Source organism: Ruditapes philippinarum, unplaced genomic scaffold (genome assembly GCF_026571515.1).
Source record: "Ruditapes philippinarum isolate M1 unplaced genomic scaffold, ASM2657151v2 ctg1381_1_1_1_1, whole genome shotgun sequence".
In the NCBI taxonomy this organism is placed as follows: Eukaryota; Metazoa; Mollusca; class Bivalvia; order Venerida; family Veneridae; genus Ruditapes; species Ruditapes philippinarum.
This window is the reverse complement of record NW_026853170.1, coordinates 336071-351413: the sequence shown is the minus strand read 5'-3', so window position 1 is coordinate 351413 and position 15343 is coordinate 336071. Positions and strand designations below refer to the sequence as shown.

At 33.9% G+C, this 15343-nt stretch overlaps 1 protein-coding gene across 1 annotated transcript; it reads left to right on the top strand.

The window, feature by feature from the left end:
• The first annotated feature begins 1492 nt into the window (after positions 1-1492).
• LOC132735970 (serine/arginine repetitive matrix protein 1-like) lies at positions 1493-13921 on the top strand. The gene is made up of 5 exons (XM_060723014.1): positions 1493-1749; positions 10560-10662; positions 10881-11549; positions 12064-12085; positions 12317-13921. The coding sequence occupies exons 1-5, from the start codon at positions 1692-1694 to the stop codon at positions 13610-13612; spliced, it is 2148 nt and encodes a 715-aa protein (XP_060578997.1). The 5' UTR covers positions 1493-1691; the 3' UTR covers positions 13613-13921.
• The last annotated feature ends 1422 nt before the right edge of the window (positions 13922-15343 follow it).

Here is a 15343-nt window from a genome sequence, read left to right as displayed (position 1 = left end):
AAGTATACAGAATTTCCTGTAACCAAGCGTATGCTTTCTTTTGCAACAGAGTATATGGTACATTTGAGGGAAAATATCCTTTCCAATCAAATGTCAATCAAGGAACATATAATGGGTGTAATATTTGACTACGTATATATAAGACTAAGAAATCTAGAAATGCATTAGACGCTTTTATAAAAAGTAGTTGGGTGTTTTTAAAACTGTGTAAATATTATATAATATTGATGTCACGTTATTCAGCATGGTTTGAGCAAACACTTTAATAAAAATTGATCACCCTCCAAGTGCTTGTATATCTAAAACGATATAGGAAAAGAAGAAGTCATACAAAATAAACTTTTATAATTTTCGCCTGCGTTCTTTCTTTGTCACAGGTATGAGCTAACTGTTTGTCTGTGTCAATAGTACGAAAATCGTGCCGTTTCTATTTTCACCGTGTTTATAATGTATATTGAATATAGCACCGTTTTTATTTTCAATGATATTTGTTGGTAGGTTTGTTGGTTCTGCATTTAGAGTGTTGCTGCAGAATCCGTTTTAATCAAACACTTTATATACTGAGTATTTTCGATTCTGACGGCTTCAATTGGTCATCATCGCTTTTATCTTGACTGAGAAGTAAATTAAAATTTTAGCATTTTATTCCAGCCAGGATGCAATAAAGATACAATAACTTTTCATAGAAAACTTGGACATCATTTTCCCCCGACATTTCTACGGTTAATCTGAAAAAGTCAAAGTTATAGTCATACTTTTTTTTTACTTCTAGGTTATGTGAGCACGATGTGTTTAAATGTAATTTAAATATGCTGACTATCTATAAACTAGGTTAGTGGGTGGGTGTTAACTTTATATATTATATATAATACAATAAAATGATCGATGCGATATCCAGACGGTAATGTTGTCCGGGTTGACAGTTACATACAAAAAAACATTCACGTACTCTTTCGGTACAATATTGTTGCTTTAAGATACTATCTTGCCGAGATGCTCGCTGGTCCACATGTAATCTTGTTGTTGTCACTACATATTGACAATTATAGCATGATATATATAAAACCATACAAAACACTATCAGTTATTTGTAAAAAATAAAGTGATTGAATAATTATATACAGTGTAATAAGAAGGATATAGTGTGTATTAAGGGTTCGTAAGTAATATCTTCGTCCACGAATGACTGTAAAATCATTGAAATACTCTTTCATATTTTTTTTTATTTTTTTTCTCTAATTGCTGTTAAAATCATTGTAAATGTAAAAAATTAGCATACTTGTTTCAGGTAACGTTTAAATAAAGCGACACTTAATAAGTATAAATTGGAACCCACCCTTTTCAAAGTAGCTATGCGTAAGAAGGATTTCATGTTTTATTGTCATTTACTTTACAGAGCTTTTCCTAAGCCTTACATTATATCATATATATAGGCACACCCGTGGATATCCACTATAGTATTGGGTTCGGAATACTGTCTAAACAAGGTTGTGTATAGGCAGCGAAGCGAATCAGAATAAACTATTAAACTGAACAAGTATTTTCTTTCAGTGTATGATAATAGTGTAGGATCGCATACCGTGTTTTCGAAATCATGTAAATTAGTAAATATGGGCGAGGTTGACTGAACCCAAGTGTTATAACTATATATATAGATGACTTCCTGATCAGGATTTATTCTGGGATTTATCATGGCAGGGGACACGGGCATGGCCCTTTTTCTGCTTGTTTTCCTGTCTGTTTGTCAAGGTAAGATTATTAAAGTTTAAATAAATTTTAAATACATTCATCTAAAATATATTTAGTTTAGTTTGAGATCGAATGACGCATACAAACATTTAAGTTTGAATCAACCGACTTAAATTATGATATATCTATATATGATTATTTGATAGTTGTAGAAATATTTAATGGCCTGTTAACCGTGAAATATTATGCATTAGCTGCTTAAAACGTGTCAAAAGAAACAGATGTACGATTATTTAAAGTAAAAATCACCCATGTGTTGAATGAATTTGATTTATGACAATGACATGGAAAGAAATGCGATATGTTGCACTATTTTCGACTAAATCAAACAGTCAAAATAGAAATGTTGTATCTTGCATGAGACTGAATTACTCCCAGCCATTTGTACTAGTACTAGAATCAGATAATAACCGTGAGGGTCAGTGATTGTAAATTATAGTTCAAAAGTGTTGTTTCAATGAAAAAGTTAAACAAACCAAGTGTTAAATTGTCTCACCATTATTATAATACATACCTACAACAAACCCCTTTTACCTGATCAATTATAGTGTTGATTGATGTGATGTGCATAAATTAAAGCAATACTGATAGTGTGAAGATGTTGAATTGTTGACAGTGTATAAACTATATATGATCTGAAATGGCTACATACGAATATCACTGGCTAGCGTAGTCAGAGAGTCTAACGTAGTTATAGAAGATGATATTGTCTGGCTGCCATAGTCAGAGAATATGATACTAAGTGGTAACTGTAGTCATAGAATATGATACTAACTGGTAACTGTAGTCATAGAATATGATACTAACTGGTAACTGTGGTCATAGAATATGAAACTAAGTGGTAACTGTGGTCATAGAATATGAAACTAACTGGTAACTGTGGTCATAGAATATGAAACTAAGTGGTAACTGTGGTCATAGAATATGATACTAAGTGGTAACTGCAGTCATAGAATATGATACTAAGTGGTAACTGTGGTCATAGAATATGATACTAAGTGGTAACTGTGGTCATAGAATATGATACTAAGTGGTAACTGTAGTCATAGAATATGAAACTAACTGGTAACTGTAGTCATAGAATATGAAACTAACTGGTAACTGTGGTCATAGAATATGATACTAAGTGGTAACTGTAGTCATAGAATATGATACTAACTGGTAACTGTAGTCATAGAATATGAAACTAAGTGGTAACTGTAGTCATAGAATATGAAACTAACTGGTAACTGTAGTCATAGAATATGATACTAAGTGGTAACTGTGGTCATAGAATATGATACTAAGTGGTAACTGTAGTCATAGAATATGAAACTAACTGGTAACTGTAGTCATAGAATATGATACTAACTGGTAACTGTAGTCATAGAATATGAAACTAACTGGTAACTGTAGTCATAGAATATGTTACTTAGTGGTAACTGTAGTCATAGAATATGAAACTAACTGGTAACTGTAGTCATAGAATATGATAATAGTTATAGAGCTTGACACTACTTGGTTATCATAATTATCACAATCACATAATACCAAATACCTACAAGTACGTGCGATGTTGAACATGAAAATAAGTGGCTGTGGTAATTATCATACTGTCTTTCTTCCAAAGTTATAGAACAGGATACTTAATCATTCAATTATTGTATATTATTAACTGGCCAACGTAGTTATAGAATATTGTACTGACTGTTTACCATAGTCATACAATATGATAATAACTGGCTATTGTAGTTATAGAGCATGCTACGGAATTACTATATAGTCATAGTTCTAGAATATGAATTTGTCTCTGCCACATACAGACTACCAGACATCATGGTATCAGGAAGTTTCCTGTGTTCATCAGTTGGTGCTAATTCAGCAAAACTGATTATGTTTCCTATGTACACGGACATGGAAGAGATTGATTTTTTTTATTACCAGTAAACGCTCGGAATGATGCTAATCTCATTTTCATAATTCCGGTGAATGCAGTTAGTGTCACTTTACCATAAAACTTTATTATGTCTGCAGTTATTACAGAAATAAATCGGACTATGCTGGACTTGCTGTTTGTGATACCTTTAAGAATCACGCTAAACTATTCAGGGAAAGTCATGTTGTCACTTAGATGGTTTCAAGATAATTACTTTAATCATAAACTTGTTAACACGACTACATGTAAATATATAGTTGATAAATATATAGTTGAGTGAACTAGTACCTTTTGTAAACATTAGGTTTGTTTGAAATTTCTTTTGACAACTGAATCCTTCTTGAATAATATTTGCATAAATTTATCTCATGTAAACGTATAAACAATTTAAATATTGTTTTAAATGAAAATATCAGTTATAATACAGTCGAGCGAACTGGAAACCATCTTGCCTTATTTTTGTATCTTATTTAAAAGGAATATTTGCTCTAGCATAAAAAAATTGTCCAATATTTATTCTTTAAAATCTAAGAACAGCTTTGTGTCTGGCATTTCATGTTAATAATAATTATCGATTTATGGATATTTCATAATGAAAGAAATATCATTGTATATTGTCCTCTTTGAAAGTTAGTTTGGTACAATGTTAAATTATCTGACATATGTTGTTTATCAATGTTGTCACGTTATCAAAACGGGGTAAGATTCCAACATATTAAACCAGTGTTAAAATCAATTACTAGTATGGATTACGATATATGCAGCAAGGTATCTTTATCACCAAAAATGTACAAACTACAGTAAGAGTGAAGTGGTAATGTTTAAAGATGGGAGTTGGGACATTTGTGTATAGATAGTGGTCATTTTATAAGATGGGAGTTTGAACATTTATGACTGTGTAGATAGTGGTCATGTTATAAGATGGGAGTTGTGACATTTGTATGTAGATAGTGGTCATGTTATAAGATGGGAGTTGGGATATTTATGTGTAGATAGTGGTAATAATATAAGATGGGAGTTCGGACATTTGTATGTAGATAGTGGTCATGTTATAAGATGGGAGTTGGGACATTTATGTGTAGATAGTGGTAATGTTATAAGATGGGAGTTCGGACATTTGTATGTAGATAGTGGTCATGTTATAAGATGTTGGGACATTTATGTGTAGATATATAGTGGTCATGTTATAAGATGGGAGTTCGGACATTTGTATGTAGATAGTGGTCATGTTATAAGATGGGAGTTGGGATATTTATGTGTAGATAGTGGTCATAATATAAGATGGGAGTTCGGACATTTGTATGTAGATAGTGGTCATGTTATAAGATGGGAGTTGGGACATTTATGTGTAGATAGTGGTAATAATATAAGATGGGAGTTCGGACATTTGTATGTAGATAGTGGTCATGTTATAAGATGGGAGTTGGGACATTTATGTGTAGATATATAGTGGTCATGTTATAAGATGGGAGTTCGGACATTTGTATGTAGATAGTGGTCATGTTATAAGATGGGAGTAGGGATATTTAGGTGTAGATAGTGGTAATGTTACAAAATTGAAGTTGTGACATTTATGTGTAGATAGTGGTAATGATATAAGATGGAAGTTGTGACATTTATGTGTATATAGTGGTCATGTTATAAGATGGGAGTTCGGACATTTGTATGTAGATAGTGGTTATGTTATAAGATGGGAATATTTGTGTGTAGATAGTGTCATACACGTTGTATGTGCAGGGTACAGATTAAAGCAAATCTATTAACTATGTTGAATGTTAAGATAGTTCATTTAATAATTATCATTGAACCATTTTTCTAAAATTTCCACAATACATTAAAGACAATGCAGAATACATGTGGTCATTCTTAAACTAACGTTTAAAACTCACGCATTATGAAATCAAAATTACTTATTAAACATACTACATTTTAACACCGTTAGTTTTCCACGTTTTCCACATACCATATTAACTGCAATACTTTTAACAATGAATCAACAAATTATAAACTTTTAAAGGCTAATAAAATACGATCAAATGTTCATATCTACTGTATGATCTACAACCTTTACCTGCAGGCATTCAATAGTGACAAAAAATAGTGCAAGTTGACAGAATGTATTAGCAGTGTAAAGTTTCCAATGGAAAAAGAGTTCATTTAAGGTCATAAAGAAAGACCGAGACGCAAAATACGTGACTATAAACTTTTAATGAATCTACAAAAAAATGTTTAGCTGGCCATTGTCCATGCAGAACATTTCAAGTGCGATTTTTATTATTAGACTCTGTTTTTTTAATGCTAGAAGGTTTTATGTTATGATAGCTCGTATACGTTTGATGCTAGAAAGTGTTATGTTATGATAGGTCGTAGACGTTTGATACTAGAAAGTTTCATGTTATGATAGCTCGTACACGTTTGATGCTAGCAAGTTTTAGGTTATGATATGTCGTAGACGTTTGATGCTAGAAAGTTTCATGTTATGATAGCTCGTAGACGTTTGATGCTAGAAAGTTTTATGTTATGATAGCTCATGGTAGACGTTTGATGCTAGAAAGTTTTATGTTATGATAGGTCGTAGACGTTTGATGCTAGAAAGTTTAATGTTATGATAGCTCGTAGACGTTTGATGCTAGAAAGTTTCATGTTATGATAGGTCGTAGACGTTTGATCCTAGAAAGTTTTATGTTATAATAGCTCGTAGACGTTTGATGCTAGAAAGTTTCATGTTATGATAGGTCGTAGACGTTTGATGCTAGAAAGTTTTATGTTATGATAGCTCGTACACGTTTGATGCTAGAAAGTTTTATGTTATGATAGCTCGTAGACGTTTGATACTAGACAGTTTTATGTTATGATAGCTCGTAGACGTTTGATGCTAGAAAGTTTCATGTTATGATAGGTCGTAGACGTTTGATACTAGACAGTTTTATGATTTGATAGCTCGTAGACGTTTGATGCTAAAAAGCTTTATGCTATGATAGGTCGTAGACGTTTGTTGCTAGAAAGTGTTATGTTATGATAGTTCGTAGACTTTTGATACTAGAGAGTTTTATGTTATGATAGCTCGTAGACGTTTGATACTAGACAGTTTTATGTTATGATAGCTCGTAGACTTTTGATGCTAAAAAGCTTTATGTTATGATAGGTCGTTTTGTTTGTTTGTTTTGGGTTTTACGTCACATCGACACAGTATAGGTCATATCGCGACGTTCTAGTTTTACTGGTGGAGGAAGACCTCAGGTGCCCTTCCGTGCATTATTTCAGGCACGAACGGGCACCTGACTAGAACCACTGCCGTTCCGTAAGCTAGCTGGATAGCTTCCTCACATGTAAGAATCGAAAGTCCCTGTCGGGATTCGAACCCACAGCGGTGAGGGGCAAGTGGTTTGAAGTCAACGACCTTAACCACTCGGCCACGGACGCCCCTATATGATAGGTCGTAGACGTTTGATACTAGAAAGTTTTATGTTATGATAGGTCGTAGACGTTTGTTGCGAGAAAGTTTTATGTTATTATAGCTCGTAGACGTTTGATACTAGAAAGTTTTATGTTATGATAGTTCGTAAAAGTTTGATACTAGAAAGTTTTATGTTATGATAGCTCGTACACGTTTGATGCTAGAAAGTGTTATGTTATGATAGCTCGTAGACGTTTGATACTAGAAAGTTTTATGTTATGATAGCTCGTAGACGTTTGATACTAGAAAGTGTTATGTTATGATAGGTCGTAGACGTTTGATGCTAATAAGTTTTATGTTATGATAGGTCGTGGACGTTGATAGTAGAAAGTTTTATGTTATGATAGGTCGTAGACGTTGATGCTAGAAAGATTTATGTTATGATAGATCGTAGACGTTTGATGCTAGAAAGTTTTATGTTGTGATAGGTCGTAGACGTTTGATGCTAGAAAGTGTTATGTTATGATAGGTCGTAGACATTTGATGCTAGGATGTTTTATGTTATGATAGCTAGAAGACGTTGATGCTAAAAACTTTTAAAAACTTAAAAAGCTTTATGTTATGAAAGGTCGTAGACGTTTGATACTAAAAAGTTGTATGTTATGATAGCTCGTAGACGTTTGATACTAGAAAGTTTTATGTTATGATAGCTCGTTGACGTTTGATACTAGAAAGTTTTATGTTATGATAGCTCGTAGACGTTTGATACTAGAAAGTTTTAGGTTATGATAAGGTCGTAGACGTTGATGCTAGGAAGTTTTATGTTATGATAGGTCGTAGACGTTTGATGCTAGAAAGTTTTTATTATGATAGGTCTTAAACATTTGATGGTAGAAAGTTATATGTTATGATAGGTCGTAGACGTTTGATACTAGAAAGTTTTATGTTATGATAGCTCGTATACGTTGATGCTAGAAAGTTTTATGTTATGATAGCTCGTAGACGTTTGATGGTAGAAGGTTTTATGTTATGATAGCTCGTAGACGTTGATGCTAGAAATTTTTATGTTATGATAGGTCGTAGACGTTTGATGCTAGAAAGTTTTAAGTTATGATAGGTCGTAGACGTTTGATACTAGAACGTTTTATGTTATGATAGCTCGTACACGTTTGATGCTTGAAAGTTTTATGTAAAGGTGGGTCGTAGACGTTTGATGCTAGAAAATATAATTTTATGATAGGTCTTAGACGTTTGATACTAGAAATTTTTATGTTATGATAGGTCGTAGACGTTTGTTACTAGAACGTTATAGGTTATGATAAGTCGTAGACGTTTGATGCTAGAAAGTTCCATGTTATGATAGGTCGTAGACGTTTGATACTAAAAAGGTTTATGTTATTATAACTCGTAGACGTTTGATGCTAGAAAGGTTTAGGTTATTATAGCTCGTAGACGTTTGATGCTAGAAAGGTTTATGTTATGATTGCTCGAAGACGTTGATGCTAGAAAGGTTTATGTTATGATAGGTCGTAGACGTTTGATACTAGAAAGGTTTATGTTATTATAGCTCGTAGACGTTTGATGCTAGAAAGTGTTATGTTATGATAGCTCGTAGACGTTTGATACTAGAAAAGTTTATGTTATTATAGCTCGTAGACGTTTGATGCTAGAAAGGTTTATGTTATGATAGATCGTAGACGTTGATGCTAGAAAGTTTTATGTTAAGGTGGGTCGTAGACGTTTGATACTAGAAAGTTTTATTATGCTCCCCGAAATATTTCGGGAGAGCATATAGTCGGCGCCTTGTCCGTCCGTCAGTCCGTCCGTCCGTCTGTCCGAGCAAACATTTTGGGTTTAGGGGCTATATAACAGTAAAGAGAACAAAAGAGAACAATAGGTTCATTTCGTGATCAAAGGGTTTAGGGGCTAGTAGCCCTTAAGAATACAAAGAAACTAACAAAGAAAATAGCCCCTAAAGCCAAAATGTTGGAACGTCCGTCTGTCCGTCCGTTGTCTTGTCCGGAGCATAACTTAAAAACCCTTGGAGATAATTTGTTTAAACTTCATACAGTGGTAAAGGTCATTGAGAGGGAGTGCAGTGTCAAATAGCCATAACTCTGTTTTGCCTGGTTTTTGAATCATCTCCCCTTACAGAAAAATCTTGTCCGGGGCATAACTATAAAACTATAAGAGATATCAACATGAAACTTTGTAGGTAGATATATCTCAATGGGTAGATGTGCAGTGCACAAGAATCATAAATCTGCCTTGCCTAATTTTTGAGTTATTGCCATTTGTTTATTTTTACTTTTTGAAGTTGTCCGGGAGATAACTCGGAAATCATAAGAGATATCATCAAGAAACTTTGTAGGTTGATAGATCACATTGATTAGAAGTGCAGTGCAAAGAACAGTAACTCTGCCTTGCCTTATTTTGGAATTATTGCACTTTGAACTTTTTCTAAGGACATAACTCTGAAACTACAAGAGGTGTACTTTCCTGTGTCCAAAACCTATTTGGGGAGCATCACCAGGCTCAAACCGGGCTCTTGTGTTATGATAGGTCGTAGACGTTTGATACTAGAAAGTTTTATGTTATGATAGCTCGTAGACGTTTGCTGTTAAAATGCTAAATATTGTAGACAGTCATTGTTGGTTAAGAAAACTGTATAATAACACATCTAATCGACAGTCCAAATTGGACCTGGTTTGTTTGATTTATCCTAAAGAAATCAGCGACGTCTGCCAACAGGTTGTTGAAGGACACATATACGACTTCCTGATAGAGCATTTTAAGCAGCCAATGTTTAATATTGAATGTAATTCAATTCTTGCTTTGTATCTATTTCACGAAATGTATTATATCATTTGATACAGCAACTAGGAAGTTTTAGGGTATCGTATACCATCTGCATATTTTATACGTGACACACTATTAAACATCAATGTCATTTTAACAGAAAGAAGACTGTCATTGTACCCGTTCATAATAAGTAGTCACGTCACCGTAACGTGAAACTCATTAAAACTATCACTGTATGTAACGCTAGACACTTACTGAGATTATTTAAAACTTTTCCGCGGTAAAACTCTAGTGCCCAGGGAACATTATCTGTACAATGATTTGTTTGTATTTGTTGCAGCCAAATGATCAACGTTATTAGATAGAATTTTCCTTTAATTTCATTTTGAAGGTAGACTAGCTGTCTTGTAAAGTATTGAAGACTTAATTGTAGTAATGTCATTTATAATAAACAAGATCCACCTTCTGACATAATGTTACATGCATGACTTAGATATGCACATTGTTGTTTATATAGAGTTATAAGAAGAGTACAAACCAATTCCTTTCGGATCTTGTAGAAGGATTCAGATAGCTTTACCGGTATAGCTAATACAGTAATGAATGGGGAAACATAAATTTTCACTAGCAACAAGCTAGCATGCTCGATACATTACAGGTACAATATTCAGATATCGATGTTTCTTTATGTTTTAGTTGTAGCAGCAGATGGCAGTACAGGCGTTATAGTAGCTGGCACTGTAGCTGGGGTCATTCTAGTGTTAGTATGTGCAGGGGTGGCTATAGTCTGCTTGTACAAGTAAGTAGACACAAAAAAATACAACTATATATTTAAAGTCCACATACAATTGGATTTCTTTTCTTTTTCGCTTTCTAATAAAAGTGTTTGTATCTTACACGTTATTGTTAAGTAACTAGTATTTTGAATTGCCAAAATTTAAAAATACAATTACTTCAAATAAAATAAATTAATGTTCTGTTTGGGAAATAAATTTAAGGTTTTTATATATTTTCAAGGCGTCACCTGTCGAATGAAAAGAACAAGCACAGTAAGAAGAACAAGCATAAAGTGTATATAGCTAACGGGACACATCTTCCCCCACCTCATCATTATGCTAAACGCCACCATATGAACGGTTTTGCACCCCACTCGATGACCAGGATGCCACCGCCGCAAATGGTGAATGCTATGCCTATGCGACCGCCCCCACCGCCGGCATATTTAGGATCAGTCCCATATCCTCCTGCGGCAGTACCCTATGCTACATACCATGGACCTCCGCCAGAGATGCGATATGAAATGAAAGGTCATGCTAGACCTGAAACCTTGTCTGGTCCACCTCCGATAGTCATCCCTTTTGAAACGAACGGCGGGGCTGGTGGAACCGTGACTGTCAGACCAGATCCGAGACCTGTCGTTCATAAAAGGTCCAAATACAAACGCCGCGAGCAGTTAGACACTGCCGATGATCATAAAAAACCTTCCAGTAGACACAAGTCTCCAACCAGACACAGACCAAAGTCACAAGAATTCATTGTTCAGCAATCATATGACGGTATACCTGTGATTAGACCAGTCATTTATATTGATGATGACGAGGATGATAAACGCAGACATAGGTCTAAATCACGTGACCGACGTCAAAAGAAAAGCTCGCCGTCACCAAGAGATGGTGCCAAGATAACGTAAGTTTATACAAAGTATTCAAGCTGAAAATATACTTAATATACCTTAAATAAACTACAATGTATTCTTTAAAAGTCCAATTGGGAAATACTATTCACATTGTAACATTCGGTATAAAGAGAAACTCTTCTTTCTACCCCGTGAGTAATATTGACGAACTTTGAGGCACATGTTCTTTGAAAACATTTGGGAGGTCTTTTATCCTCCTCCCTCGATTATTCACGTAGCTCGTATGTAGAAATTGTTGAAAATTACTTTAGAATATTGCGGTGATGGTAAATTTATTTGTTGAAATATGACCAACATTTATTAAATTTATAAACCGTAACAAAGCTGCTATCTGTAGGTTGCAGATATATATGTTTTACTGGAACTTGTAAATGTAGGGTATAACACAATTTGTTCCGTCGAGAAAGAAAAGGGTGTATATGTATGGAAGTGACTATCGGAATTTATAAAATAATTATTCCTTATTTCCTTAAATATTAATGACTGTCTATGTTTTCATTTCAGTGAAATAGCAGACGATCCACAGGTAATCTCCTATAATTTCAATTTTCTTAGAAACCTTAGAAATGTAATGCATTCGTACAAATTCTTTTGGCAAAGAAATATGATATATAAATTCTAATTAAGTCTTATATAGAAATTTAATTTTAATTGAATTACTCAACGGCTAACTCAATACTAATGTTACAATACATTCTTTGTCACTTTGCAAAGTATGAAAAAACAATCAGTTTTATGAACAATTAATTACTTGTAGGTGACAGTTGTGCGAGCAGAGACAGAAATCAACACCAACCCACCATCACAACCTCGAATACTAACACCACCCCCGACACAGTCTAGGTTATTAACGCCAACACAAAACGAGAGATCACGAGCTTCATCGGTTACGGAAGCTGTAAACGCACTACGCATGTCTGTAAAAGATCATACTGGTGAAGACAGTGATTCGAACTCATCTCATTCATCAAATGCCCCGTCATTCGGTTGGGCTCAGACCGAGCATAGAGCCCCTGATCCAGTTGCTGGTGACGTTATTTTCTTTCCTGCAGGAACAGAGGTAGAGACGAGTCGTAACAGAGAACCACATGCTAAAGAAGATGTTTACAGCTATACTAAAGTGATAAAATCTTCGATGAAGGAGAAAACACCTCCGTCGCCTGAGAGCCCTGAACCTCATCCTGCACAAATGTCCTATGCCAATCAAGGCTACGAAACACCAAAAGAACTCCGACGATCAACAATAGGTTCTAAAAATGAGGAAAATCATTATCAAACAGAGCCAGATACAGGTTATAATCCATATAGTAATATTGGTGCATCCATGTCTGATCGTCTGCAAAATCTAGTGGAAGATGGCGACAAAACAAGATTCAGTCATTATAATGTTGGCGCTATAAATTTCGCTGACGAAGAAGGGGAGGAAGAGGAGCATGTAGAGATGAGGGTAAAACGACCAGACACCCCTCCATCAGATATACCAAGAGAAAGTTTCTACGCTAAAGTTATAAAAAGGCCAAAAACCCCGCCAAATGATATACCAGTAGTTTCTCCACGGGAGTCAACCGAAGTGCCTCCATTGAACCTAGCTAGTACAGTAAATTCTCCACGGGAACAAAGTTACAGACCAGCTACACCTCCTCAAGATTTTCCAATAACTCCCCATTCTTCTTTTGTAAGACCACGCCCTAAAACCCCACCGACAGATTTCCCTATGACGCCTACAGATTCGGGAGTTTCTGCACGACCACCTACACCCCCGTATGATGCAGTAGATACCAGCAGGTTAGGTGAAACTCAACGATCTACAGCAGTTGATCCATCAACAGGGGAGCCCGGCTCATTCCAAGCTCGTCAGAGGCTTATTGAAGCACATTTGTTGAAGAACGCAGGGTCACCAGCCACTTCAAACCCGTCTCCTCCCAAACCAGCTCAAAGTTCAGTCCCTAAACCTAGATTCACACCTGCTCCCCCACCCCCTTCTGTCCCAGTTGTAACTGTTATTCCAGGAGAAGTTCCACCAGCACCCCCTCCACCCCCACTCCCAAAATAATGCCCCCCACCTAGTAAACCATAGTTCAATCTGTAATATATCAAATGTGCTATTTGTTTTTCTGTCTCTATAGTTACTTCCATAATATCAATACTAACAACTTATACACATTTGTATATTTATTTCTAATAAAACCCTTTCTATGTATATAATAGGTCAATGTCTAAAAAATCCTAGAGGATAATTTACATATCAACTAAATATTTTAATTGACATTAAATACCGAGACAGCTTTCGTATCGTAAATTGTTTACTATTGAAGGTTATTATGCTGTCCCAAAAATATATATATTCTATAAGCTACTTTCATACACGAAAATAAAGAAACACAAATGTATACCATTGTGTAGTAAACCATAACCTAGTGAATTTTTTCAATATAATTTATTTGATTTTTAACAAAATGGAAAATTTGTACCAGCTTCATGGAAGTAGTTAAATGCATATTAACAATAAATGGTATTTACAAAAATATGTAGTGCATTGCAATACTGGAAAATCTTTCGTGATAAATGTATTCAATTTGTTAAATATGGTGTAAGTGCTCTGTTATGTATAGTTAATGCAGTGATGTGTTACGTCCAATTAGTTATAGTTAACATTCTCTTGTAACTTAATTTGCTCATTTCCACTGTGTGCTCATTTCTTGTGTGACAAGTACTTGTTTTGTTTAAATGGATATATACTTTATAGTTTAAAAATTCATGTTGACTGCTTCACAAAATTATAATCTATTAAAAATCAGACTGAACTATAAAATGGTCTAGTGAAATGTAGAATAGACTTTGTCAAAATATGTTTATTACTTTCAAATAAGTATTAATGCTCAGCAAATATGTATTCCTATTTCATTTTTTTTGTGTATACAAATTAAATGTTATATTATGTGATTCAATACATGATGAGCAGAATAATGCACAAGCACAATTTGTCAAACAGTCAGGCTGACTTTTTGTCATGACCAGTTTATATATTTTGTATACAAAACAGAAATCAACTTGTTTACATGTTAAAACAATTGAAATGATAGATACTTGAATTTTGAATGTGTATTTGTTTTGGAGAATTATAACTTTAAGTGAATACCAACTGTACATTGACATGCATGGATCAGAAAAGTTACAATGTAACAGGTCTGTGTCACAAGTATGTGTGGCTGTCATATATAAAATATAGTCTGAATTATTCCTAAATGGTGACAGTATTACAAATAAATACATTATGAATAATTAAAAGTTTAGTATAAATTATAAACTTTAAAATTTGCTATTTAAATGTAAATGTTTTGTAAATCGATATCATTTGTTCAATTCTGTAACTTATCGTCTGAACTATAAAAGTTGTAAAAAGAAAATTCAAAGAAATCTATAACTTTAACTTCTTAAATTATAAACTTAACTGTAAATGTTAAAGGTATTAACTGGTGGCTTTTTTTTGTCTGAATTTTCTTTCTTGTAACAAAACGGTGGATTCTGCAGGGTATATTTTTATCATGCAGTTTTTTTCTCTTCTTTTTATATCATAAAAATATTAAAAACAGATGTTTTTATAATAAGGGAACATGAAATGTATATGTTATAGATTATATTATATATATATTATATTATTTTTGTACAAGTTTTCTCATACTCGTGTCTTTATTATAAATTTTTAAGAAATATTTAATAAATGGGTGTACTATATACAAAATTATGAATAAATTTTCTACTTGCAATTTATCGTCAATTGTTA